At 52.7% G+C, this 26,861-nt stretch overlaps 1 protein-coding gene across 13 annotated transcripts in view; it reads left to right on the plus strand.

Moving 5' to 3' along the window:
• CDH23 (cadherin related 23) overlaps window positions 1–26,861 on the plus strand; it is a 467,077-nt gene that overhangs the window by 425,928 nt on the left and 14,288 nt on the right. For 9 of the 13 annotated variants that reach the window (XM_021072656.1, XM_021072657.1, XM_001925683.5 and 6 more), the window contains 15 exons: window positions 4,559–4,780; window positions 5,082–5,201; window positions 5,857–6,037; window positions 10,932–11,065; window positions 11,878–12,087; window positions 12,639–12,746; window positions 14,164–14,266; window positions 15,289–15,414; window positions 16,147–16,350; window positions 18,718–19,176; window positions 22,854–22,970; window positions 24,303–24,527; window positions 25,079–25,248; window positions 25,472–25,609; window positions 26,593–26,712. In XM_021072656.1, coding sequence (XP_020928315.1) covers window positions 4,559–4,780; window positions 5,082–5,201; window positions 5,857–6,037; window positions 10,932–11,065; window positions 11,878–12,087; window positions 12,639–12,746; window positions 14,164–14,266; window positions 15,289–15,414; window positions 16,147–16,350; window positions 18,718–19,176; window positions 22,854–22,970; window positions 24,303–24,527; window positions 25,079–25,248; window positions 25,472–25,609; window positions 26,593–26,712 — 2,637 coding nt within the window. Of the gene's footprint in view, window positions 1–47; window positions 193–4,558; window positions 4,781–5,081; window positions 5,202–5,856; window positions 6,038–10,931; window positions 11,066–11,877; window positions 12,088–12,638; window positions 12,747–14,163; window positions 14,267–15,288; window positions 15,415–16,146; window positions 16,351–18,717; window positions 19,177–21,426; window positions 21,860–22,853; window positions 22,971–24,302; window positions 24,528–25,078; window positions 25,249–25,471; window positions 25,610–26,592; window positions 26,713–26,861 lie in introns of those variants that run through there. The other 4 variants (XM_021072661.1, XM_013983303.2, XR_002338421.1 and 1 more) reach the window with 3 other exon arrangements.

Below are 26,861 nucleotides of genomic sequence, written 5' to 3' on the forward strand. Positions count from 1 at the left end.
ATAACTAGTTTCAAAACTTTTCTTCTCTCCCCCATTCCTCTTTGCAGATAATTGGTATTGTTTCAAAACCTGAGAAGTACATCAGCATCTAGCTTAGCATGACACGTCATCATCATAGATTTCATCCACCCTTACCCACCAGCAGGGTCTTGTACCTGACATTCTCCAGCCCGATCCAGGTCCTGGTATACAGTAGGCACTCCCAGTAGTGGGATGGGTGGGTGGATGGATGGATGGAAGGAAGGAACGAAGAAAGGATCTAACTTGTTAAGAACTTGGTGAGTTGTACCAGCCTTGACTGTAAATTCCAGACCCTGCAACACCCTTGAGCACATGCACACATGTAGACATGGCACAGGTGCAGGAGTACATAGCAGGTGTGGCACATGCCTACATTGGAACATACATACGTGTGTGTGTGTGTGTGTGTGCGTGTGTGCGTGTACAACATCAGAAAGTGAGTCCCCCAGAAAATCATCAGTGCACCTCTCACCCAGGTCCCAGCCCCACCTCCCACCTTACAGCCTTTCTCACTCCCTGTGCCCTAATGTCTGCAGAACACCCTCACATGCTACCACCTCTAGTCCTCTGCTCTTGCACCCCACCCAGCACTGGCACCACTACGATGTCTCTTCTCCAAGTTCTTCTCATTTCTCAACTCAAGCCCGCCCCCTTCAGAAAGTACCCCAAATGGCCCCTGAGGGTCCCCCTCCAGTCTACACTCCCTTTGCCTATCACACCAAGCCTAGGAATACCAACCAGCTTATTGTCACTCAGGCTCCTCTGCCCTCCTGAGCTAGACTATGAGCTTTTGGGGACCAGGGCCTCACCCTTGTATTTCTGAGTCCCTGGCACAAAACTGGGCATAGGAGAGATGTTTAATACACTCTTCTTTTTTATTTTTTTTATTTTATTTTATTTTTATTTTTTGGCTTTTTAGGGCCACACCCACAGCATATGGAAGTTCCCAGGCTAGGGGTCAAATCTCAGCCACAGCTGCCAGCCTACGCCACAGTCACAGCAACACCAGATCCTAGCCATGTCTACAACCTACACCACAGCTCATGGCAACACTGGATCCTTAACCCACTGAGCGACGCCAGGGATCAAACCCACATCTTCATGGATACTAGTCGGATTTCTTAGCACTGAGCCACAACGGGAACTCCCAATACACTCTTATCTGATAGGCCAAATTGATGAGTAAGTGAATAAGTGATTTCCCAAATAGAAGGGGTGGGGTAACAATGGCTAGGGCCAGGGATCTGGGGAGAGGTAGGGCACAGCCACTAGACGCAGTTTACTCCAGGCTGGGTGACACTTACAAGGGCTTCGCTGACCCATTAGGGATCTTGATCTCACAGGCAACAGCCAGGCTGAAGGGAAAAGTATAGCCAGAGTCCTTGTGGGTCAGGAATCAGGGTAGTGAGACTCAAAGGGAGCCAAGAATTCTGGGTGCCCCATGGATAGACTGACTCAAGTCAGAGGTTCTCTGAGAACTCCCAGCCCTCACTCCCAAGACGGGAAAGTCTTCAACAGAGGGAGGGTGGGTATCAAACTATCACTAGACGAACTTGCACAGGCCCAGTCCCTCTGGGGCCAGGGAATCCTCCTGGGATGGGAGCCCCGGAGATTTCCAGGATATAACCCAGGTCCTTAGTCATGATCCTGATCTTGTGACTCCTGCTTTGGGAGATAGCCCAGGGTGCCCTTCCTGCTGGCAGAGTGTGAGTTCTACCACCACCCAGGGAAGATGCAAAGCCAACTGAAAGCAAGTGGGTACGGAGCCCTCTTCCCACCCCGGCCATCCTCTGGCAGAGGATGAGACCCTGGAGCAGCTGCTCTTCCTCCCCTCATCACATCCTTGAAACCGGACGCCCTCTGCCCCAGGGCCTAAAAAGTGGGTGCGGAGAGCCTAGGGTTAGATTGAGGGGAGCAACTACCCTGCCAGCCCCTTCCCCAGAGGGCGAGAACACCTGAGCTGGGCCCACATTGACCCCCCAACTCCCACTTCCTTCCTCCCCACCGCGCTGCCTCCCACTGAGCCTCCCAGAGCTTGCATCAGGGTGAGACACCGAGGCATTGCCCAAGGTGTGGGCATGGTCCAGAAACCTCAAGCATCATTTCTCTAATGCCAAGGCAGGAGGGGCTCAGCTGAGTGGGCCTTGGGGTCACCAGCTTCCTCCTCACTCCAGAGGCCAGAGGAAGTCAGACCACCTCTACCTCCCAGGCTCAGACCTGGCCTCAGAGAGAAGGGACTCCGTGGGGGCAGTTCTATTAGAACCCTGCACTCCCAGACCTGCAGCCTGCACAATGGTTAGACCCACTGCCAGGAGTCTGGGAAGGAGGAGGTGTCAGCACCACCCTGGTTGGTGAGGCTGGAATTCAGCCCCTTTCTCTAGGGTGGCACTCATGTGCTCCTGCTGGTAGAAGGGGGGCCCAGGAGGAGGCGATGCTGGGCTTCTTGCAGGTGGTAAGTGCTGACAACTGCATCTAGGACTGTGCAGAGCACAAGAATGCAGTGGCCTTCCTTGACAGTCATCTCTACTCAAATATTTGGGGCTACTACCACCATTTTTAAATGAAAACTAATGCATATATATTATGGAGAAGATGGTGAAATGTATATGAGCTTTCAAAGATAATCTGAGAGATTTCAAAGATATCTCATTCTCAAGACAAATGCTTGAGGCTGTTCTCTGACTCAGTGCAACTTCCCTCTCCACTCCAGTGGGACAGTTTGAGAAATGTTAAAATAATGCAGTTTCCCTCTCTGTGTGATTATTATTTAAAAAGATTCATAAGGACTCTAAGGCCCAAAGGAATACCTCCCTGATGGAGGGATTTAGACTGATGATGGCAGACCAGGTACTCAGAATGTCTGAGCCAAAGGGATGTTAAGGAGTTCCCATCGTGGCACAGCAGAAACGAATCTGACTAGGAACCATGAGGTTGCGGGTTTGATCCCTGGCCTCGCTCAGTGGGTTAAGGATCCGGCATAGCCCTGAGCTGTGGTGTAGGTCGCAGACACGGCTCGGATCCCTCGTTGCTGTGGTTGTGGTGTAGGCCAGCAGCTGTAGCTCCGATTCGATCCCTAGCCTGGGAACCTCCATATGCCATGGCCCTAAAAAAAAAGATGTTGAAGAACAAGTCAGGTCCTTTTTAATAGATAGAAAACGTACAGGGGGGAGCTGTGACATGCCCAAGATCACAGAGCCTCATCTCAAGGCTGCCAACCCTGCCTGCTTTGGAAACAGTTTCGACAACCCACCTAGTATGCCCCTCCTCCCAAGATCCAGAGCTGCAGCTCAGGGGACTCATGGCCTCCTCAGGGGCAGTGATAGTCTTCTTGGGTTCAGGTGTCCTGTCCATTCTTCCACAGGTGGTTCCAGAGCCAGCCAGACCCAAGGAAAAGGTGCCCACAAGTTGTTTGTGTCCAGCTTGTTGCACCACCTGCTTTCTGTTCCCTGCCCTTAGCAATGACCTGGTCACATTGTCTCTACCCAGATGTCTTCAAAGTTGTTATAACCTTATTATTTTGTATTGGTCACTAATTATAATTTACATGAGTCAAGGTCCTGGCAGGAAACAGATGGCACATTCAGAGCTCAACTGAAGAGTTTAATGGAGGGATTGTTTACAGAGGGCTGGTGAAGCACCCGTAGACTAAAAATCGCGGGAAGTCATTAATACCCATGGATGTAGCAGGACAAGAAGAAGTGGTGCGGTGACTAGAGCCCAGTGAGGGCCAGAGCCATGAAAGAGGGGCCACCCAGTAGGAAAAACATATCCACTGGCAGAAGTAAAGCAAGGAAAGGAGATAGTGTGGGAGAAATGCCCCCACTCCCTCTCCTCCATTTCTCACTGGTTCTTGAGTGCTATTTGCTAAGTTCTGATTGGCTAGATATTACCTGATTGGACCAAGAATCAGCCAAAAATGGCCAATCACAGAAGAGCATAGGCTCAAAGTGTCCTCGCAGTGAAGTCATGTGCTGTGAGCTTTACTTTTGTAACTCAACAAATTCTGCCCATGCATTTGCCACTAACCCAATGTCCTTCCTCTCAAAAATGCTGAAAATAGGTATTTCTTCCATTTACCTGTGCAATGGGTGGAGCTTAGATTGTGGACTGAGTACATCACATTCTTGCCTTTTGTGATCTGGAAGGAGGCCCAGGGTCAGTAATACCTTGGTCCAGTCAAAGATATGTACTGGGATTCATCCCATATGCCAATTTTAATCATTAGACCAGTGTGCTGAGAGGGATCTTGAAGTTGTAGCTGCCCTCAGTGGTGCTATGATTGATTAGTTATGTCTACCATGGGAATGAACAGAAGTGGTGGTGCAAGTGCCATCTTGGACCTAAGCAGTTACCTAGCTTGGCTTCTGATGGAGCTTCTGTGATTATCAGCCTGTGGCTTCCCTTGCTCTCATCCTTCTCCCCCTTTTTTTCACCCTGTTGGATCACACTAAGTTTAGCCTACATATACATCCAGCTGGCTCCACCTCAAACCGTCTAGCCAACTGTCCAAGGAAGCTGATTATGCTCTTTTCCATAGGCCACCACCCATGTGTACGTGACCATCGTGGACGAGAACGATAACGCACCCATGTTCCAGCAGCCCCACTATGAGATCCTACTGGATGAGGGCCCAGCCACAATCAATGCCAGCCTCATCACCATCCAGGCACTAGACCTGGACGAGGGACCTAACGGCACAGTTACCTATGCCATCGTTGCAGGCAACATCATCAACACCTTTCGTATCAACAGGCATACGGTCAGCAGCTGGTGGCAGGGTCCAGGAGGAGGGTCAGCTGGCCAAAGGGACTGGAGGGGAGCTCAGTGACATCATGTGGGTGGGGGCAGAGCAAAGATGGGTCCGAGAGGAAACTAGGGGGACAGCCAGTGCGGCAGGATGAAAAGGAGGTTGGATGGGGCTTGGTTTAGAGGACAACGGGGGCGTCCTTTCATGGCCAGGATGTCAGGACCTACCTCCTGGTTGGAGGGGGGTGCGGTCAGAGGGTGCCCCAGACCCACTACCCATTGATCCACCCTTGGCCCCTCTACGTATCCTGCAGGGCGTCATCCGTGCTGTCAAGGAGCTGGACTATGAGATCAGCCATGGCCGCTACACCCTGCTCGTCACTGCCACGGACCAGTGCCCCGTCTTGTCCCATCGCCTCACCTCCACCACCACGGTAGGCGGATGGGTGGGCCACAGCCCCAATGTGGGGGCGGGGCAGGACAGATCAAAGAAAACTCAGGTGGGGAAGCGGGATAGGAAAAGATGGTCCAGGAAGAACACCTAAATCCAGGAGCCCTGTCATGGTCTCAGTAACTCACCCAAACTCACTGTGTGACTTTGAGGCGGTTACTGAACCTCTCTGTGTGGCTGCAGCTGTCAGATGGATCATGCAACTTGCCTTCCTTCTTTTTATGCGAAGAGCACAAACTCTGGTCAAACCAACAGAGATTCATGTCCCTGATCATCACCTCCTTAGCTGTGTGACTCTGGGCAAGTCACTTAACTTCTCTGAGCTTCACTTTCCTCCTCTGTGAAAGGGGGCTGATAAAAACTGTTGCAGGGTGTGGGAGGAGCAAATGAGACCAGGTAAAATGACTGTGATACAGCAATAAATAGAACTTCATGGCATTGCTATTAATAATATTATTTAGCCCATAAAGAGAAACAATAACAGTAACTTATCCACTTGCATGGCTTAAAAGACCCTCTCGCATCCATTATCCAGTTTGATCCTTGCATTAGCCCACAGGCCGAATTGTCAGGCCCAGTTTACAAATGAACAGGCCTGGCTGGGGTACAGTCGTAGCTAAGCTTGCCAACCATCTCAGGTGCTTGTGAACGTGAATGACATCAATGACAACGTACCCACCTTCCCCCGAGACTACGAGGGGCCATTCGATGTCACCGAGGGCCAGCCAGGACCGAGAGTGTGGACCTTCCTGGCCCACGACCGGGACTCAGGCCCCAATGGGCAGGTGGAGTACAGCATCGTGGATGGAGACCCTCTGGGTGAGTGGAGTCTGAGCTGGGCAGTGGGGGTGGCATGACCCAGAGAGCTTCTCCCCCGCCCCCCTCAGGAGCAGGATGAGAAAGGCGGTCTTGAAGTGGTTAGCCCCACATTGTGTGATCTGGCCCCTTCCAGGCCTGTTTTGCCATCAGTAAGATGATGGAAATAATCTTCTCCCGGGAGTATGATGAAAATACTCTGAATGTGGCCGCAGAGGCTGGTAACCTCTTTTGAGAATCTGATAAAAAACACCTGTGTCATGCCCCGAGCAAAGACTCCAGGGAAGGGAAAGACGAGCATCCTTGCTCCAGACCTTCAGGAACGCCACCCCCCTGCCCGATGCACACATGCAAGGAGTCCCCGTTTCTCCACACATCTCAGCATCACCCCTTAATCATCTGCACAGCTACCTTGGCTATTCCCAGTTGAAGAGCAGGGTCTGCCTGGCCAGAGAAATTTCTCAAGATAGTTTTTACGCATTTTCATAGAGTAGGAATCCCAAACTCAAGGCTGACTGTCCATGCCAGGAGCATGGGAGTCTGAGCAAGACAGGAGGGAGTAGTGGGAGCTGTGGCAGCTGCAGCTCCGTTCCTGCCAGCTGTGGTCAGGTTGAAATGCAGGCCCAGAGAGAAGACTTGGCATTTTTAAAAGAAAATCTGGAAATCCAAACCTTTTTAATTGATCACTCAATAAATATTTATCAAGCGTATTTGCTAATCATATTCCAGATGCCAAGGATACAGAATAGTATAAAACAGACACATACGCCTGCCCTTATGGAATGTATGTTCCATCTGGAAGGTATAGACGATGAACATAACTCATTAAGCAGATGACTTAGTCTGTTGGGAGGAGCTAAGTGCTACAGAGAAATATAAAGCCAGGGGATGGAGAGTGCCAGGGTGAAGGCTGCAATTTTAGAAAGAGTGCTCAAGGAAGACATGTGCAAGGAGGTGAAATTTGAGTGAAGACCTGAAGGAGGTGAGGAGTGGGTCGTGTGGACATTCAGGGAAGAACATGACATACAGAAGAAGGGGCAAGTGCAAAGGCCCTGGGGTCGGAGTATACCGACATGTTCACAGAGGAGGGAAAAAGGCTCTGTGGTTGGCATGAAGCCAAGCAAGGGGAAGAGGAGGAAGAGATGAGACCTGAGAGGGAGCAGGGCCAGGTGTCGTTGGACCAGGACATTGTGAGGACTTGGATTTTCTTCAAGTGACGTGGGAACCCCAGGAAGGCGTTGAGCGCAGGAGGGACATGACCTGACTTAGATTCCAACAGGACCACTCCCGTTCTTGAGCTCAGAACAGGTCGTAGAGGTTAAGAGACGCGAGCAGGGAAACCTGGCAGGACCAGCTGTAGCTGGGACCAGGGAGAGGGCTCTGGAGATGGTGAGAACTCTGGTGTGTTTCAAAGACAGAGCCAGCAGATGTGCCGACTGATCGGATGTGGAAAGCCAGGGATGACCCCAAGGTTTTGTCCTGGGCAGCTGTGCTGTTAGCAGATGGGAAGGCTGTGAAAGGAGCAGGAAAAGTGGGAGGAAAGGTGAGGTGAAGTTTGAGATGTCAGATAGGGCTTGGATTTACAACCCAGGAGTAGTCACCCTAGAGATATTTAGAGGCATGAGATGAGCAAGCGCACAGAGGCAACTGACAGGAGAGGTCCAAGGATAGAATGTACAACCTGGGATGAATTTGCAATTAGGAGTCTAAAAAAAAAAAAAAAAAACCCACTTCTTTTTAAAATTTTTTTTAAAGGCTGCACCTGCAGCATATTGAAGTTCCCAGGCTAGGGGTCGAATCAGAGCTATAGCTGCCAGCCTACACCACAGCTCACAACAATGCCGGGTCCTTAACCCACTGAGTGAGGCCAGGGATCGAACCTGCGTCCTCATGGATACTAGTCGGATCCTTTTCCACTGCACCATATTGGGAACTCCCAAAAACAACCCACTTCTGCAGGGCCAGACTTGGAGCCCCTGCTGTCCAGAGCTCGTGGTGGGTTGCTCTGTTCTGACATGTCACCCTTTTGTGTTGCAAAAGTCCTGTGCCTTCCTGCTCTGCAAGTAGCAGAACACGGGACCTTCTCTTCTGCTGTTGTCACACACACAGCAGCTATGTCCTTTCATGGAGGAAAGTCAAAGCCTGCATGACAGGTAGGTGCGGAGTGGGCAGTCAAACCCCCTCCCAGGAGAGAGCCCTCTCTGCACCCGGCTCCAGGGTGCAGGGCTCACACCTGTGCCTGGGAAACTGCAGACCGCTCACTGCCATGGGCCTTAGGAGTCATGAGCAGAACCTGCCAGGTTAAATGCACATGTGATCAGGGCCAGCCTAGGAACTTGGGGCCTCCTGGGAGCAGGCAGAGAGGCAGGTCCCTGGAGAGGTGAGTGGGGCCAGGAGTTTCCCCAAGCTGATCCAGCCTGGGGCTCCTGGCCCCCAGGAAGGAAGACTAGACCTTCAGAGCCCAAAGATAACTTAGGGATCACCAAGCACTGCCCCTACTCTAGAACAGAGTGGCAAAGGCCAGGCAGGGTGTCCTGTAGCCACTTACATTGGTCACAACATCCACTCCCCACCTCTCTTCTCACATCTGGGTTCACTGACACCATGTTGATAACCTGAAAAATTGACAGACCCTGTAAATCAGGGCTGTTTTCCATGGAGGGCCGGGTTTAGCGACTCCGGGGGTGAAGGGATATGCTCCAAGCCATCTGGCTTCAGTCACCTTCCCACCTTGGAGGGGGCTTCTGCTGGTGTGTGTGTGTGGGGGGGGCGGGTGTCAGGGCTGACAAGGGTCTTACCAGCCCCTCTAAGCTGAGAGATGACATGCAGTCGAAGAACAGCTGGGAAAGCAGCCATATCACTTGGTCTTCTCCCACCCACCCGGCCTTCTTGGAACCTCCAGCTGCCCGTTCTGGTCAGGTCCCCTCCTTGGACCCCTTTCATACATCCTCGTCTTCTGTGGAAGCCCCCAGCTCCTTCACAGGTCTGCCTGGGCTCCCCTTCAGGATCCCCCTAAAGATACCAAGGGCTACCGTGGGTCCCGCACACACATAAAGGCAACTGGGCCTTGCCCAGCACCAGCCCCACCACCCTGCAATGGCACCTCTTTATTAGCCCATTTTTCAGATGAGAACATCAAGGCAAGATTCAGTCACATGCCCAAGGGCATGCAAAGTCAGCATGCAGAGCTGGATCTGACTGCATGGAAAGCCTCTGTCCCCAGAATGGAGTGGTGGAGAGTTCAGGCCCTGGGGCAAGCTGCTGAGGAGGGTACCTTGCAGTGGGGGAGGGGGCCTTGGACTTATTCACTTCCCCCACTGAGCTGACCTCGCGGGGGTCTAGCCTGGGCCTGACTCCCAGCAACTCAGCCTGCTCCCCTGAGCCTTCGGATCCTCTTCCCTTCCTTCATGGGGGTGGCTGGCTTTGCAGAGATGGCAACAGGCCCTCCACTTGCACGTGGCCGGGGGCTGAGACAGGGCCAGGAAACCCCTCAAAAGGGAATCCCCAGTTCTTTGGAGACCTTGGCGTATCAGGCTCAGGAAATCCTGCCTTAAGCAGCTTCCGCCACTCTAAGCAGGTTGGAGCCCGGTGGGGAATCCCAGCTGCAGGTGGGCTGCAGAGGGACTCCTTTGGTGAATCAGAGCCCTAGGGGCTGGGGGTGGGGAGGTGCGAGGTAAGAGGTGAAGGAACAAGGGGGAAAAAAGTGTCGGGGAACTTGGACCTCTGTCCTTGCCGCGCCTTTGTATGCTGGGTGTCTGTGAGCAAGTCGGTGCCCCACTCTGAGCCTTTTTCCCCCAAGTGTCCAAAGAGAAAGTGAAGGAAGTAACTGTCTCCCTGGTCCCAGTTCCTGGGGGAGGACACGGGGCTGATCCCCACTTTCTCACCCTCTCCCCACCTTCCTCGCCCATCCTGAGTGCTCCTATCCAACTGGGCCCCCACCAGCTCCCCTGGCGCCCTGTCCCTCTGCTCTTCCCCTCCACCCCCTCCCTGTCCTTACCCCTCGCACTCTGATCATCTCCGAGCGCTAAGTCCCATGGATGCAGTGGGCTGAGATGCAGAGCCCTGGGTTCGAGTCCAGACTCTGTAGGGGGTTCGAGTCCAGTCCAGTGTGGTAGGTGGTTTGAACAAGTCGTCATCCTTCTTTCCCGTTTCATTCTTCCAAGGATACTAGATAGTGTCTGAGGTCTCTTCCAGTTCAGAGACCAAGAATCAGAGGTTCTTGCTCTAGACGCTCTCAGACATCTGGCCCCTCAGCTGGGCCAAGACAAGGATTGAAGCCAGAGGGCCAGCTGAGGGTCCTCAGCAACCTCCGTGCAAGGAAATGAGGGACAACTAGAGGCTAAGGGGTGGCCACAGACCCAGAAGGACCCTGGCTGAATTTCAGCTGGCTCAGTACCAGGGCTGAATGGGAGGCAGTTAGGGGTTCCCCTGTCCTCAGTCCCTCCCACTCTGACCTCCCCCCATGTTCCCTTGGGGTAAGGAACACCAGTATCCCCAAGATCCTATTTTACAAGATGTGGGGTCTGGAAAAGATCACACATTACAAAGTTTGTGACATCTTCATTGACTGGTTTCTGATCGATAGTGGTGAGAAAGAAGATGGTGTTTGTACAGAAGGGGACCCCGCACTTTTTCAAAATAACCGTCATACCCAGCGTGGTTCCCTGGCCTGGCCTCTCCATCTGGGCATGAGTGGGCCCCTGCTTGCTTGCACCCCTAGCGGTTATCTGTTTCCCTATGTCCCATACCTCCCAAGCCTTGGTTCCAGGAGGATCTAAAACTGGGGACCATGCCCTGGCTGTCCCCCACCCTGGCACGTAAGGTCCTGCAGAGGAAGCAGGGAGAGGCCGCTCTTGGCCATTCCGGCTAACTCGAGCCTCTCCTGGGCGGCACCCAGGGGAGTTTGTCATCTCTCCCGTGGAGGGGGTGCTGCGGGTCCGGAAGGACGTGGAGCTGGACCGGGAGACCATTGCCTTCTACAACCTGACCATCTGTGCTCGGGACAGGGGGCTGCCCCCGCTCAGCTCCACGGTGAGTCTGCCAGGCCCATCCCACTGCACCCTCCATACAGACTCCTGTAGACACGGCCACCCTCATGCCCAGGGCAGCCTCAGGCCCTCAGTGACCCTAACAGCCCTGCGAGCACCAGCTGGGCCTGGGGCCTGGCAGCCACGGCCACTCAGAGCTCCCTGTGGAGCCTGCTCTGCCAGCAGTGCCCCTGCACCTGTCACTCCTTCATTTCCATCCTGCCTCTGCCTCTATCTTTTCTGCTTCCCTCTCGTCCTTATTGTCATCCTCTCGCCTTTTCTCTTTTTTTCTTTTTCTTTTCTTTTTTTTTTTTTTTTTTTTTTTTTTTGTCTTTTTGCCATTTCTTGGGCCACTCCTACGGCATATGGAGGTTCCCAGGCTAGGGGTCTAATCAGAGCTGAAGCCGCCGGCCTACCCCAGAGCCACAGCAATGTGGGATCTGAGCTGCATCTGCAACCCATACCACAGCTCATGCAACACTGGATCCTTAACCTACTGAGAAAGGCCAGGGATCAAACCCACAACCTCAGTGTTCCTAGTTGGATTCGTTAACCACTGAGCCACGATGGGAACTCCGTCTCGGCATTTCTATTATCGTGTCTTTGTCATCCTCTCTCTTCTCCGCGACCAGCTGCACCTTTCCTTCCTCAGTCACCACCTCTTTGCTCTCCTGCTCCATCTCCCCTGTTGCCTCGTCCTCCACCGCTGTGTCCAGCATCCCGTTCTCTTCCTTTCCTTCGTCCTCTGCCTCCCCTGTGCCCCCTTGTCTCCTTATCCTCCTCCTTCACCTCCTCCTCCTCCATGACATGCTCCAGATGCTGGTGGGGATTCGGGTGCTGGACATCAATGACAATGACCCCGTGCTGCTGAACCTACCCATGAATATTAGCATCAGTGAGAACAGCCCCGTCTCCAGCTTCGTCGCCCATATCCTGGCCAGTGACGCTGACAGTGGGTGCAATGCCCTCCTCACCTTCAACATCACTTCCGGCAACCGGGAACGGGCCTTCTCCATCAATGCCACGGTAGGGCTGGGACCCACCCCAGGGAAGCCCCGGGATTTTTTCTAAAAGAAGAGGCTCCAGCCCTAGGGGCTTTTGTACTTGGCTGTCTGGGCTTCCACTGGTCCCACTTCCTCCTCATGTCTCTGCCCTCCGTGGGGACCTGAGGGGCTCTGTGGGAAGCATGGCATCTTGAATGCCTAGGTGAGCCACCTCTGGCGTCCTTGTCACTCCAAGGTCTGTCATATGCAGAGATGGGCACCACCTCAGTACCACTTGGTTTGTACCAAGATGCATGGAGAGGTTCTGAGGTGACCTCTTGGAGTGTTACCGGCCGCTGACACCATGGGGTCCTCAGAGGGACCGTCCCTTTAAAGCAGCAAGACCTGTGCATTGGTTGGTCACCCTTGTCCTGGCAAGACCTGCTGAGCTGCTTTGGCCTTCTAGACCATCTCTTTGATGATTCAGGGAGATCATCCCAACCACTCCTGCAGGCGGAGCCTTTGGGCCTCTGTGGGCCAAAGCCCAACATGGGGGACAAGTCACTGCTCGGCTCACCAGCCTCTACATCCCAGACAGGGATCGTCACTGTGAACCGGCCCCTGGACCGTGAGCGGATCCCGGAGTACAAGCTGACCATTTCCGTGAAGGACAACCCGGAGAATCCGCGCATAGCCAGGAGGGTGAGGCTGGAGGGCGGGGTGGGGAGCAGGGCTGGGGCTGGATGTCCCCACGTGGCATGGCCCAGAGGTTAGATGCACAGGCTTTGGAGTGAGCAAGTGCTGGGTTCATATCCCACTTCTACCTGTCAGTGGGTGTGTGGCCTTGGCAAGTCAGTGTCTCCCAGCCTCTATTTTCTCTTCTGCAAAAGGAAGACACGCCTACCCCAAAGTCATGGAGAGGACTTGAAGGAGCCAGTATCTGTAAACTCCTCAGCACAGTACCTGACACATGGCAAACACTCAGTTAATACCACCTATCATCTTTTTCCCCAAACTACTGATACTGGAGCACACAACAAGTGTGCCCAATGGTGTCGGGGTGGGGAGCTGTTGGTACCTACGCTCACAAGCTCATACTCTGGGATTCTGAAAGGATTGCATTTTGAGATGACTATCTGCCCAAAAGCCAAAAAGTTGGCTCTCTTTAGTAAAAGGAAGTGGGGTTTGCAAACCAAACAGTCCATTTCAGGGTTGGGGGCAGCCCTCTCTCCCCAGACCATGCAGTCCAGGGCGGAGCCCTGGCCTAGAATCCTAGGGTGTGGCTCATCTCAGCTCTGCTTCTGACTGGTTGCATGGCTCAGCCTGTACTGGGCCTCGGCTTCTGCATCTGCACAGGCGGAGGAGACTTCAGACTGGGGATCCCCCTGGGCTGCTGGCGTGCTCCTCTGCTTCCTCCCTTCTCTCACGTCCTACCTCCTCCTTTTCTCTCCCGCCCTCATTCCCCCTCCTGTCCAGTGCTTTCAGGGGGGGCTGGGTCATCCTGGAAAGCAGCAGCCTTGAATGGCAGGCATCAGGAAGCTTGGACGTCCATCCCCCCTCTGCTGCTAACTTGCCATGCAGCTTTGACTGGTCACCCCCCCCACCCCCACCCCCAACTCTGGGCCTTCTCCTCCCCCCTTGCAATGGAAAAGCACCCGAGGCCCTGGGAGGTTCCAAGAGATAGGGACCGTGACCGTGGTTTGTGCAAGGCCTGACGTGCAGCCCTGGGTGAGAGTTCAGATGAATTCTGGAGGGCATGGAAACTAAGGCTCATCTTCCTCGCGGAAGTCCTTCCTTATCATGAGATGGAATGTGTTTGAATACCATTTACATGGGTCACCTGTGAGCTTTGTACCTCCTCTGGGAAGGAGTTAAGATCTCCATTTGGCAGGTTGGAAAACTGAGGCCCAGATGGGGGAAAAGATTAGCCCAAGGCCACCCTGTGAGCTGCTAGCCCGGTGGAGTCCTAAACCCAGGTCTTGGGACCTGTGGTGTGGGCTTTTTTTAATCTCTCTCTCTGATTGGATCCACACCCCCACCCCCACCCCAGTCCTCCTCCCACTGCAGTGCTTTGCTGAAACATGGCCCACGACCTGTTCTGCCATCGTGTCCCCCACAGGATTTTGACTTATTGCTGATCTTTCTCACGGATGAGAACGACAACCACCCCCTCTTTACTGAGAGCACCTACCAGGCGGAGGTGATGGAGAACTCTCCTGCTGGTAGGTGCTGGGCCCGCCTGGGAAACCCTGCTGCCACCAGGCACCGCCTGCGTCCCAGCTGCCCGAGGGCCTCCCTTGTGTCTGATGGGGGCTCAGCTGAGGCCTGGCGGGGGCGGGGGGGCAGCCTCATCACGTGGCTAAATATAGACCTGGCAAGTGCAGAAGGGTGTTGGGGGGAGAAAGGGGCATAGCCCTGAAAGGCTGGTGGGCCAGTGCTGCCAGGCCTCGTAGGGGCCACCCCACTCCTCCTCCAGCCTCCCCAGCCCCTGCAGCTTGGAATCTAAGTCAGAAGGCACTGAGCTGAGATATTCCTTGTCTCTGGCTGGGCGTCTTCCCTGCAGGAATTTGAACCTTAAACCTGCCGGTGTATACGCTCTCACACATGCCAGTGCATGTAAGGTATATGTGTGGGCTTACACGTGTGCACAGACACTCAAAGGTGCAAGGGTGCCCGCGTGATGCACTCCATGTGCAGATATGGCCACCTGCAGAGGCAGACGAATGCACAACCAGGGGGCTCCCAGGCCTGCGATTGCTATTGAGTTATGATGCTGTTCTAGCCGTGTGAACACTGAGTGCACACACACATGGGTTCCTAGCCATGTTTGGTCAGACAGCTGTTAGAGTGTTGTATACATGCAGGTGTAGACACACTGGGCTGGGTATGCATACCTAGACAGGGCCACACTCAGGGAGGGGAACATCAGGGAGCCCCCAGACCCTCCCGCGGAGCGGCCAGCCTCAAAGGCTGCTGGGAAGGCAGGCGTGCTCCAGGCGGGCCAGAGGGGCTTGCTCACCGCTGTTGTGTTTTCTCCCCAGCAGGGCTTTGAGGCCGCTCCCCAGGCATCTGCGTCAGTCTGCCAAGGCTGCCGCAGCCCGGCCCAGGGTCTCCCCACCCCGTCCACCTCACCTCCCTCCCTCCCTCTCATCCATCGTCAGCCATGGCTCACCGGGACGGGGTCGGGGAGGGGCGGGCGGGGGACTGGGTTGGCCCTGCTGTGACCCCTCTCTCCCTGGCCCAGGGACCCCCCTGACGGTGCTCAACGGGCCCATCCTGGCCCTGGATGCGGACCTGGATGTCTACGCCGTGGTGACCTACCAGCTGCTGGGGGCCCAGAGCCGGCTCTTTGACATCAACAACAGCACCGGTGAGGCCTCTGTGCCAGCCCAGCACTCCTCGCCTGGCTCCGAGTTCCTGCAAGGGTGGGAGTGACCCCACTGCTCGATCTAGGGCCTCCTTTGGGCTGGATGCAGGCTTTCCAGGAAGGCCCTATTCCCCACAGCCCCCATCTTACAGCTGAATTAGACCACCCAGGGGCCAGGTGGGAAGAACCAGGAAGAGGCTTGGGGACCGCAGAAGGGACCGGCTAACGCATAAACTCCTAGCCTTGGCAGTGACCCCTGCGAACCCACTCCTTCCATCTCCCCTTGCCCAGCCCAGCGGATCAGGCCCCTAGTCTGCCAGAAGAAGCCAATGGTCTGTCCTCAAACTAGTCCCAAAGTTCCCCAGAGACTATATTGTATCAATCTGGGCCTGGCCGATGTGGTGACAGGTGACGAGGAGGGATATACTAACACCTCTCTCAACAGAGTGGATCAGTCCTCCAGCTCGGGTCACTCATTGCAGGTGGGATTCTGGAGAACTGCAGAGAGTACCTGGGGAGGGGACAGTCATGGCACAGTGGCACCTAGGTGACCTCCCTAAACACTGGTTGTTGAGCCTTTGGTGCAGAAAGTCATGTTGCTTTCTCTGCCCCTTTTTCATCTCTTTCCCCATCCTGCTTTGTCTTTCTCTATCCCCTCCTGGTTGGCTCTTACCCTGTCTCCCCACTGCATCCCTTTTCCTTTGCATCTCCCTGGCTGGTGATGTTGGGTGCCAGGCATGGTGACAGTGAGGTCAGGTGTCATCATTGACCGGGAGGCCTTCTCACCCCCCGTCCTGGAGCTGCTGCTGCTGGCTGAGGACATTGGGCTGCTCAACGGCACAGCCGACCTGCTCGTCACCATCCTGGACGACAATGACAACTGGCCCACCTTTAGCCCTGCTGCCCTCACTGTCCACCTGCTGGAGAACTGCCCACCAGGTATGCAGGGGCAGGCCCCAGGCCTCGGCCCCCAGGCGGGAACTGGCCAATGGTCCATGGGGATTGGAGCCTCACAGGTTGGAGGGAGAATTCCCTTCCAGTGGGCAGAAGGATGAGCAGCCAGTGGGCGGAGAGGACATTGGAGAGGGAATCAGGAGACCCAGAGGCTCCCTCACTTCCCTTCTTGGATCTACGATGTCTTGTCTGCAAAATGAAATTATTAAGATATGTTCTTTTTGGGGGGGAGGGCAGACACATGGCATACATGGCATATGGAGGTTCTCAAGCTAGGTGTCTAATTGGAGCTACAGCTGCTGTCCTACACCACAGCCACAGCAACTCGGGATCTGAATCTCTCTGCAACCTACACCACAGCTCACAGCAACGCCAGATCTCCCACCCACTGAGCGAGGCCAAGGATTGAACCCTCATCCTCATGAATACTAGTCGGATTCATTTCCACTGTGCCACAACAGGAATTCCTTAAGATATGTTCTATCCATGTTCCTGGATGAAAAGATTGACTGTCTTAAAGTCAAAATAGGATTAATGTGATTCTCATCAAAATCAAATATGCTTTGGGGGATGAATTTGGTTCTAAAGTCATCTGGAATAGTAAGAATATTTTGAAAAATAAGTATAATAAAGCAAGATTTGTCTTACCAGATATTATAACATTATTACCAAACTATAGCATTTAAAAACACACATGGGGAGTTCCCTTCATGGCTCAGTGGTTAACGAACCCAACTAGGATTCATGAGGTTGCGGGCTCGATCCCTGGCCTTGTTCAATCCCCTGCCTGGGGATCCGGCATCTTGCCTTGAGCTGTGGTGTAGGTCGCAGATGCAGCTCAAATTCCACGTTGCTGTGGCTGCGGTGTAGGCCAGCAGCCGCGGCTCCGATTCGCCCCCTGGCCTGGGAACTTCCATGTGCCACAGGCACAGCCCTAAAAAGCTAAATAAATAAATAAAAATACATAAATAAAAACCCATGAATGAGCATAAGACTCTGGGACAAAGCAGCCCAGAAATACTATTAAAGCATGTACTATTATATGACAAAGGAAACAGTTTGTCACATAATCACATAAACAATCGTGAAAACTGATTGTTTAGTGTGCAAAACAATTTTTTGTTCATATTTAGTGTAGATCCTCACCCCATATCAGACCCCTAAATGAAATCCAAAGACATTCTAAAGAAAAGATATAAGAACAGAAACATTAAAAAATAAAAGAAGATGCTTTAGGTGAATAGTTATCTGATTTCAGGATAAGAAGGTTCTGGAGTTTCCTGATAGCCTAGCGGTTAAGGACTTGATGTTGTCATGCTGTGGCCCAGAAACTTCCTCACGTCACGGGTGAGGCAAAAAAGAAAAAAAAAGTTCTAAGCGTATAAGAAACAGAAGAACTTTTTTTTTTTTTAGGGCCTCATCCACAGCATATGGAGGTTCCCAGGCTAGGGGTCAGATTGGAGCTACGGCTGCTGTCCTACACCAGAGGCACAGTAATGTGGGATCTGAACCATGTCTGCAACCTACACTACAGCTCACAGCAACACCAGATGCTCACCCCACTGAGCAGGGCCAGGGATCGAACCCGCATCCTCATAGATACTAGTCAAATTCGTTACCACTGAGCCACAACGGGAACTCCAAAACGGAAGAACTTTAGAAAGGAAAAATATTAAATTTGAATATTAATTTAAACCTCTTTACATCAGATAATTACAACCAAAATCAAAAGGCAAACAACAAACTGAAAAAAAAGATATTAGTCACAAGTTATCATAATTACATAATTTGTATAAATTGACAGAAAAATGGGCAAAGGACAAAAGCTGACACTTTGCAGAATAGAAAATATAACTAATCATTAAATTATTAAATATCATTTAGACTCTTACAAACATGAAAAATACATAAAAGATTAGGAATTCCTATTGTGGCTCAGTTGAAATGACCCTGACTGGTATCCATGAGGATGTGGGTTCAATCCCTGGCCCAGCTCAGTGGGTTAACCATCCAGCATTGCTGTGAGCTGTGGTGTAGGTCACAGATGCAGCTTGGATCTGGTGTTGCGGTGGCTGTGGTGTAGGCTGGCAGCTGTAGCTCCAGTTCCACCCCTAGCCTGGAAACCTCCCTATGCTTCGGGTGCAGCCCCCAAAAGCAGAAATTAATTAACTAACTAATTAATTTTAAAACAAAGTACACTTTATATGTTTAACAACAAAAAAGATAGATACTGGCAAGGCTATGGTGGAAAGTGGCCCTTGTGAACCACCCAAAAAAGTATCCTGGGGTGATGTTTTTAGAAGAGGCCACTGTGCTCAGCTGCTCCCCATTTCCCCCCCTCCCCCGCCACAGGATTCTCAGTCCTTCAGGTCACAGCCACAGATGAGGACAGCGGCCTCAATGGAGAACTGATCTACCGAATAGAAGCCGGGGCTCAGGACCGCTTTCTCATCCACCCCATCACCGGGGTCATCCGCGTCAGCAATGCCACCATCGACAGGGAGGAGCAGGAATCCTATAGGCTGACAGTGGTGGCCACCGACCGGGGTACTGTCCCCCTCTCGGGCACAGCCGTCATCACTGTCCTTATCGACGACATCAATGACTCCCGCCCCGAGTTCCTCAACCCCATCCAGACAGTGAGCGTGCTGGAGTCAGCCGAGCCAGGCACTGTCATTGCCAACGTCACTGCCATTGACCGTGACCTCAACCCTAAGCTGGAGTACCACATCATTGGTATAGTGGCCAAGGATGACACTGACCGTCTGGTGCCCGACCAGGAAGACGCCTTCGCTGTGAATATCAACACAGGTATGAGGGCCTGCCCGCCTCCAGCCCTCCTCCTGACTCCCCGCTCCCTGCTCCTGGTTCTATGCTTTCTCCCTTTGCCTCCCTTCTGGCCTCTTGGCTCTGCTCCTCCCTTTCCCGCAGCTGCTCCTTCCTCCTCTCTTAGCCCCCCTATTGACACTACATCCTTCCCTCTCTGTGCCATCTCTCCCCTGGCTCCTTCCTTCTCTCCCTTCTCTTCTCCCTTGACCAGCTCCCCCTCTGATTCTTTTGCACTACAGTATTGTTGAGATTTCCCATCTCACCACACTCATGCCAGCATTAAATATTACACAGTTTTCATGTTTGTAATTTTATAGGAAAATGGCACCTTGTTTTAATATGCATTTCTTTAATAACTGGGGGATTGAATGCTTTCTTCATATGTATCTGGGCCATTTAAATTGCAGATTTTATGTGTGTTTTTTATATACATATATTTCCATATCATATATGTATATGTGTGTGTACTCTTAATGATTTGCTTACATTGTCACAAAACAAAGGGAACCGTGATTTCTCTTTAATGATTTATGCAGCTTATTGAAGTTCGATTTTTTTTTTTTTTTTTTTTTTTTTTGTATTTTTCCAAAAGTTCAGTGGCTTTGCTTCTTGGACATGGAACCTATACCGGTGTACTTCTTGGAAGGTCCAGAGGAGTAGCAGAAAAACTAGCATGGCTATGACAAAATACTAAACATCATTGTTTGTTTGTTTTGGGGCCACACCAGCATATGGAGGTTTCCAGGCTAGGGGCTGAATCAGAGCTGCAGCTGCCAGCCTACACCACAGCCACAGCAACGCCAGATCCGAGCTGCTTCTGTGACCTACACCACAGCTCATGGCAATGCTAGATCCTTAATCCATTGAACGAGGCCAGGGATCAAACCTGCGTCCTCATGGGTACTAGTCGGATTCGTTTCCACTGAGCCATGATGGGAACTCCTAAACATCATTGTTATTCAAAGAAATGCATAGTAAAACTACAATGAGATGTTGCTTTTCTGTATATGATTAGCATATATTAGAGTGCTGGACAATATTGAGCACTGGTGACAATGTTGGGACATCAGAACCTTCATACAGTACATAAGAATTTTGGCTATTTCCAATATCTAGATAGCAATTCAGAACAAAGTACATTCATACCCCATGACCCACAATTCTGCTCCTGGGTATATATTCCAAGGAAATTCTCAGGTGGATAATGGGACCAGATGAGGATGTTCACTGCCATATTATTGGTGACAGGAGCTTGGAGGCAAGGTCTCCATCCCTTGGAGATTAAAGAATAAAATCTGATGGTTACCCACCATGGGCTACCAGACAGCTGTTAGAAGCAATAGATTAGACTCAGAGAAACATTGGGGGGACCTTAAAAACAAGTACTTACTGAAAAGAATAAGAAATAGAATGGGTTACATATACCACAGTCCCATTGCGTACATGTAAAATACATAGCTCAAAAACAATACATGGTTTTCAGGAACACGTTCAAATAAAAAATATACTTTAGGAATTCCCATTGTGGCTCAGTGGGTTAAGAACCCAACACGGTATCCATGAGGATGTGGGTGCCATCCCTGGCCTTGCTCAGTGGGTTAAGGATCTGGTATTGCCACAAGCCGTGGTGTAGGTTGCAGGTGTGACTCAGATCCTGTGTTGCTGTGGCTGTGGTGTAGGCTCCAATTCAACCCCTAGCCCAGGAACTTCCGTATGCTGCAGGTGCAGCTGTAAAAAGGAAAGAAAAGAAAAGATTTTCATACATTACAGTGATTGCCCAGGGGAGAGAAGGGAAGAGGAGAGGAGAATGAGAATAAAAGGGAGTAGATACATACGTAAAACAAGAACAGTGCCAGTGACCATAGCATGCAGGGAACCAAAGATTGTGATTACCTCAATATGCCTCTGAGGCCCAAAGGAAAAAAGAAGACAGGAAAACCTTGAGCCACTGGGAGGAATTAGATAGCTGAGTCATGTGTCACGTTGGCAAAATCCCCCCTCTAGTGGTTTCCCAGGACCGTGGAGAGCTGCTCTGAGCCCCTGCCCAACTTTATGCCATATTGTTGCCTCGATCACTTTTTTCTGTTCTCCCTCCCTCTAACTGACTCTCTTCTTTCTATTTTTCTTTCCAGTGTCTTCTCTGCCCCTCTTCCTCATGCTCTCCCACCTCTCTCGCTCACCTTCTCTTTCCTTTCTTCTTGCCAGAGCCTCAGCCCCCTGAGTGCTCCTTTCCAACTGGGCTCCCTCTTGCTTCCCTGGCTTCCTGCCCCTTGCCTCCTCCCATCCACCCTGTCCCTCCCACACTGCCCGCCGGGTCAGCTCTCAGCCCTTCCGTCCCCTGTGCCCTATTCAGCTCCGTCTCCTCTGCACCCTGAACTAACTGATGTTAACCCTCTTCTCTTTTCCTCATGGCTGGCAGGCCCGCAGGTTTGAGCTCTGTTTCTCTGTCACTTCCCACCTCATCTCTTCTCTGCTTCACCCCATCGCCTACCTCCATACCCACTGCACCCCCACCACCCTTTCCATCCCGTGGGGCCCAGGCCAAGGCTGTGGCCCAGCCTTTGCAGACTGAATGCAGCCACCCTCTCCCCATCCTCGCTCCCCAGCCTCGGGGACAGGGAGCGAGAGTAGGAAGAGGAGGAGGAGGAGGAGGCAGCAGCCCAGGGTAAGTGACTGACCCATGGCTGGGGACCCGAGGAGGACAGAAGCCCTGCAGGGGGATCTGCCAAGGGGGAAGGGAATCCTGGATACCCCAGTGCCCGAGAGGGAGCTGGGAACAGAGAAAGAGAGGAGGTTTCACCCTAGGACGAGACCAATGAAAGAAAGAGCCACTAGGTCCTCAAACAGGCAGAAAGAAGAAGGATCCCAACAGAGCCGGCCCTGAGATTGGCAAAGCTGTCTGTCCAGTTCAAGCCCAAGCCTCTGCAGGGCTCTTCTGTGATTGGGAAGCAGGCAGGGGCTGGGGAGGCAATAGGTAGGAGAGAAGGAAACACCTCCTTGCTAACACTGCCACAGGAGAGTGCTCTTTCCCAGTCAGCCGTGCCATGCCCCACATAATCAAAGGGGTGGACCTGACCACCCAGCCTGTGCCACCACTGTCCCCTCCAAAGAACCCCCTTGGGGCTCTTAAGCTGCTTTGACCTTCCTTTATGCGTGCTCCCCTTAGAATACAAGCATTTTTAACGTTGTGATAAAATACACATAACATAAAATTTACCATCATAACCATTTTGAAGTGTAAGTGCAGTGGTTCAGTATCCTCATGTTGTTGCAGAATGGAAACATTTTTTAAACATGCACTTTGTGCCAAGCACTGTTCTAAGCCCTTTACAAATATAAATTCATTTCATTGTTGTAATCCTCAAAATAGCCCTATGTGGTACTGCAAGTATCCTCATCATACAAATGAGGAAACAGGGGTGCAGAGAGGTTCAATAATTGCCCAGCTAGTAAGCAGTGCATGAGGGGCAGAGTGATGCGCCCCCTGCTTGCAGGTGGCTGTGGTCTCATCTCAGTCAAAGAAGAGAGTAGCAAGTTCCAGGTCCACTGGGGATGGTTATCGTTGGTGGGGATTGGGAGGCTTGGCCAAGAGCACCCCTGGGAGGTCCAGATTTTAGGGAGTTCCCCTTGGGCTGAACCTGACCTGATCTGGTCTACAGGGTCTGTAATGGTGAAGTCCCCCCTCAACCGGGAACTGGTTGCCACCTATGAGGTCACTCTCTCAGTGATTGACAATGCCAGCGACCTACCAGAGCGCTCCGTCAGCGTGCCAAATGGTAGGTTCCCCCCAGGTACCTCCCACAACATCTCATATAGAGAGAACAGGGCGGAACAGGCCTGGACCCAGGGAGGGAGCAGCAGGACCCAGCTGCAGGAGCTGCCAGTAGTTGCTGCTTGAGGGGTGGGGAAGGTAGCAGCTACAGAGACTGAGGGTGGCCCTTTGTCCCAGTTGTTAGGGAGAGGCTGGAAGGGGACTGAAACTTAGGTTGGAATCCTATTGTCAGAACTGGTAATCGGGGTGTGGCTGGAATGTGAGACAGGAACCTCAGATCTGCAGGTGGGGGGGGAGTTCCCATTGTGGCGCAGCGGGAAATGAATCTGATTAGGAACCATGAGGTTGCGGGTTCGAGCCCTGGCCTCGCTCAGTGGGTTAAGGATCCAGTGTTGATGTGAGCTGTGGTGTAGGTTGCAGATGCGGCTCAGATCCCACCTTGCTGTGACTCTGGCATAGGCCAGCAGCTGCAGCTCCGATTCAACCCATAGCTTGGGAACCTCCATGTGCTGCAAGTGCAGCCCTAAAAAAATGCAAAATGCAAAATGCAAAAAAAAAAAAAAAAAAAAGATCTTCTGAGAGGAAGGAAAGAGCAAGGAAAGGTAACTTGAGGCCACAGACAGACACCACATCGGGGGATGCTGGCATCATGGCAGAGAAGAGAGGGGCATGCATGCTGAACATGGCATGCATGCTGAACATGGGATGCCTGGCTCATGCAGCATGAGCTGGAAGGGGCTTCTAGAGGCACTGGATTTTATGTGAGCCAAGCAGGGACCCGGGAGGGGGATGTAGGGGTGGGGTGGCCTCACGTGGCCTCTGCCCTGAGGCAAGGACAGCTGCTGGGGTAGGGAGACAGGCCTGGCAGCTTCAGGCTGCTTATCTTCATTGCTCAGAGGCCCACATTTTTAGGAAGGAAGAAAAGGCATAGTCACCTCCTACTTGTGCCAGGCTCAGAAGGCAAAGGGCCCAGGCGGCTTATACAGAGGGAACAAATCAGACAGGAAATAAAAGGTCGAATCCTGGAAAGGGTCCTGAAGATCCTCCTAGTCTTGTATCATGGGACAAGTTAGGGGACTGAGGCGGTGTAGCGAGGGGCCAGGGACTCCACTAAAGGTACCCAGCCAGTGGGCAGAACCCAAGCTCCTTTCCCTGTGGAAGGGCACATGACCAGACCAAAGGAAGGGGTCAGGCCACTGCCCGAGGGTTGGGACAAGCTTCAGGGGGCCCCAAGTGGGCTGTGAGATGTTGCCATCCTCCTCTCTGGGCTTGGGTGAGACTTAGGAAGGCCTGGCCCAGCCAGGTTGAGGCCCCTTCATGCCACTCTCACCCCCAGCCAAGCTGACGGTCAACATCCTGGACGTCAATGACAACACGCCCCAGTTCAAGCCCTTTGGGATCACCTACTACACAGAGCGGATCCTGGAGGGGGCCACCCCGGGCACCACACTCATCGCTGTGGCAGCCGTGGACCCTGATAAGGGCCTCAATGGGCTGATCACCTACACCCTGTTGGACCTGATGCCCCCGGGCTATGTCCAGCTAGAAGACTCCTCAGCGGGTAGGTGGGAAATCTGCCAGAGGTGGGGTTGGGGGACATGTCTGTGCCTGCTTAGGCTCCGGGAGGGACCATGGCTCGCTTCTCATCCCCCCATTGGAGCCTCACGATGGCCCCTCTGTGGGCTAGACCAGATCCAATATGGCTCACATTCTAGTCACTCCCAGATGCCCAGACTAGAGGCAAGGACAGAGTGCCTAGCTCTGGGTCGGGATGGAAGCCCCCTTTGACCTCTGGAATACTCCATCACCCTCTCCACCCCTCAAGCTCCACAATTAGTATCCCTTAGGGGAGCAAGAAGGCCAAGAGGAAAGTGTCTCCGAGGAGGTCCTGTACATCCTTTGACTTGTGAAAAGCTTTCTCACCCCTCCAGTAAGGAGAACAACTGGATGTCATTTGCCCTCAGCTCTCTGGCCTGCCATGCTGCCTGGCCAACCTCCTCCTTCAAGGGACCCCACCCATCCCTCAGAGCCCCAGACCCTGCTCATCATCCTTTGGAGAGCTTCCACGAGTGAGGGGTGGCCAAAATGGCAGTGGGTGTCTCTGTGTCTTAGGGAAGGTCATTGCCAACCGGACGGTAGACTATGAGGAAGTGCACTGGCTCAACTTTACCGTGAGGGCCTCAGACAATGGGTCCCCACCCCGGGCAGCGGAGATTCCCGTCTACCTGGAGATTGTGGACATCAATGACAACAATCCCATCTTTGACCAGCTCTCCTACCAGGTGCATGGCCAGGTCAACAGATTGGGTCCTGGGACCTGTGCCCATTCCTTGGGCCCTTTGGGCATCTTCCACTCCCACCCTGGCAGCCTTAAAGTCCCGTGGGAGTGACCACCCAAGAAGAGCTTGATGCTCTGGATGATCTGCTTCAGTGAGTTTCTCGGGCAAGGGTAGCGACTCTAGACTGACCACGGCCCATCCTTTCTCCCTGCCCACTGGGCTCTAGGAAGCTGTCTTTGAGGATGTTCCTGTGGACACAGTCATCCTGACGGTCACTGCTACTGACGCTGACTCGGGCAACTTTGCCCTCATTGAGTACAGCCTTGTGGATGGTGAGGGCAAGTTTGCCATCAACCCCACCACAGTAAGTGGGCAGTGGAGGGCCTGGGTTTGGGGAGTGGGAGGTGGGAAGGGCCCAGGGTCGCAGGCTGAGAAACCACCAGAAATACTGCAGTCATACCCCTGTTTCTGAGTCCTGCCACCTGGACATCTATAGCCTCAGAGGTCTTTCAGCCAAGTCAGCAAGCCCTGTTCTCATCAGAGACCCAGACATCCTGTAGACTGTGGCCTTTCTGTCCAAGCAGACATGGAAGGAAGTGGCCAAAATCGTTTGGAACTAGCCGCCTGTGAGCCAAAAACTTCTGAGATGTGTCACCAGCAGACTAGAAACCTTGATTCCAGTCCATGTGACTGCTTTTTGAAACTGTCAAAAGAGAGGCATAGGAAGCGCTGCAGAAAGTGGGCATAGTGTTGGAGCACTTCCTGTATACATAGCCCTATCCTCAATGCCAGGGGATGGAAGAAGCATAGCCCCCTTGCTCCCATGCATCTCAGACTTGTGGGAAAGCAGCAGCTCAAGAGAAAAGATGGGTGATGATTTCAAATGTTGGCAGATTGGTTCAAAGCCTTTGTTCCAGTACAGCGAGAGAGCCCTGTGGCCTGGGGGTGGTTGACCAGGGCTTTCCCCAGTTACTGGGCTAGATCTGGACTTTCCCTCCCTTTGTCTGCCCACATCCCCCTGCACTCTGCCCTTTCAACAGGGTTTCTCTCCATCCTCTTGGTGTGAACAGTCAGACACACTCTTGGCCTGGCACTGTGAATACTTCATGGGGTTCTACTATATACCTGGTGGCGTAGTGAGCTCCAGCCTGGGCTATTCATCCCATCTCCATGGGGACTTGGGTCATGAGGGCAAGCAGAGCCACTAGAATTATTGCTCCACGGGGCAGGGATGTTGTCTTTTCAGTGCTGAATCTCCAGAGCCCAGAACAGTGTCTTCACATGGTAGAAGCTCAATAAATATCTGTTGAATTGATGAAGGACCTGACTCCAACCTCCTCTTACTAGGGTGACATCTATGTGCTGTCCCCTCTGGACCGGGAAAAGAAGGACCACTATATCCTGACTGCCTTGGCCAAAGACAACCCTGGGGACATAGCCAGCAACCGTCGGGAAAATTCGGTGCAGGTGGGAGAGCTTCTCATGGACCAAGGACACAAGGCATTGTGGTTGTGGAGGCAGCAGGCAAAGTCTTTAGAGAATGGCTACTGTAGAGTGGGAGGAGAGCCACCCATTCCACTCAGAGGCATGGTGACAGGAAGGAGAAGGCAAGAGCT

Source organism: Sus scrofa, chromosome 14 (assembly GCF_000003025.6).
Source record: "Sus scrofa isolate TJ Tabasco breed Duroc chromosome 14, Sscrofa11.1, whole genome shotgun sequence".
Taxonomy (NCBI): Eukaryota; Metazoa; Chordata; class Mammalia; order Artiodactyla; family Suidae; genus Sus; species Sus scrofa.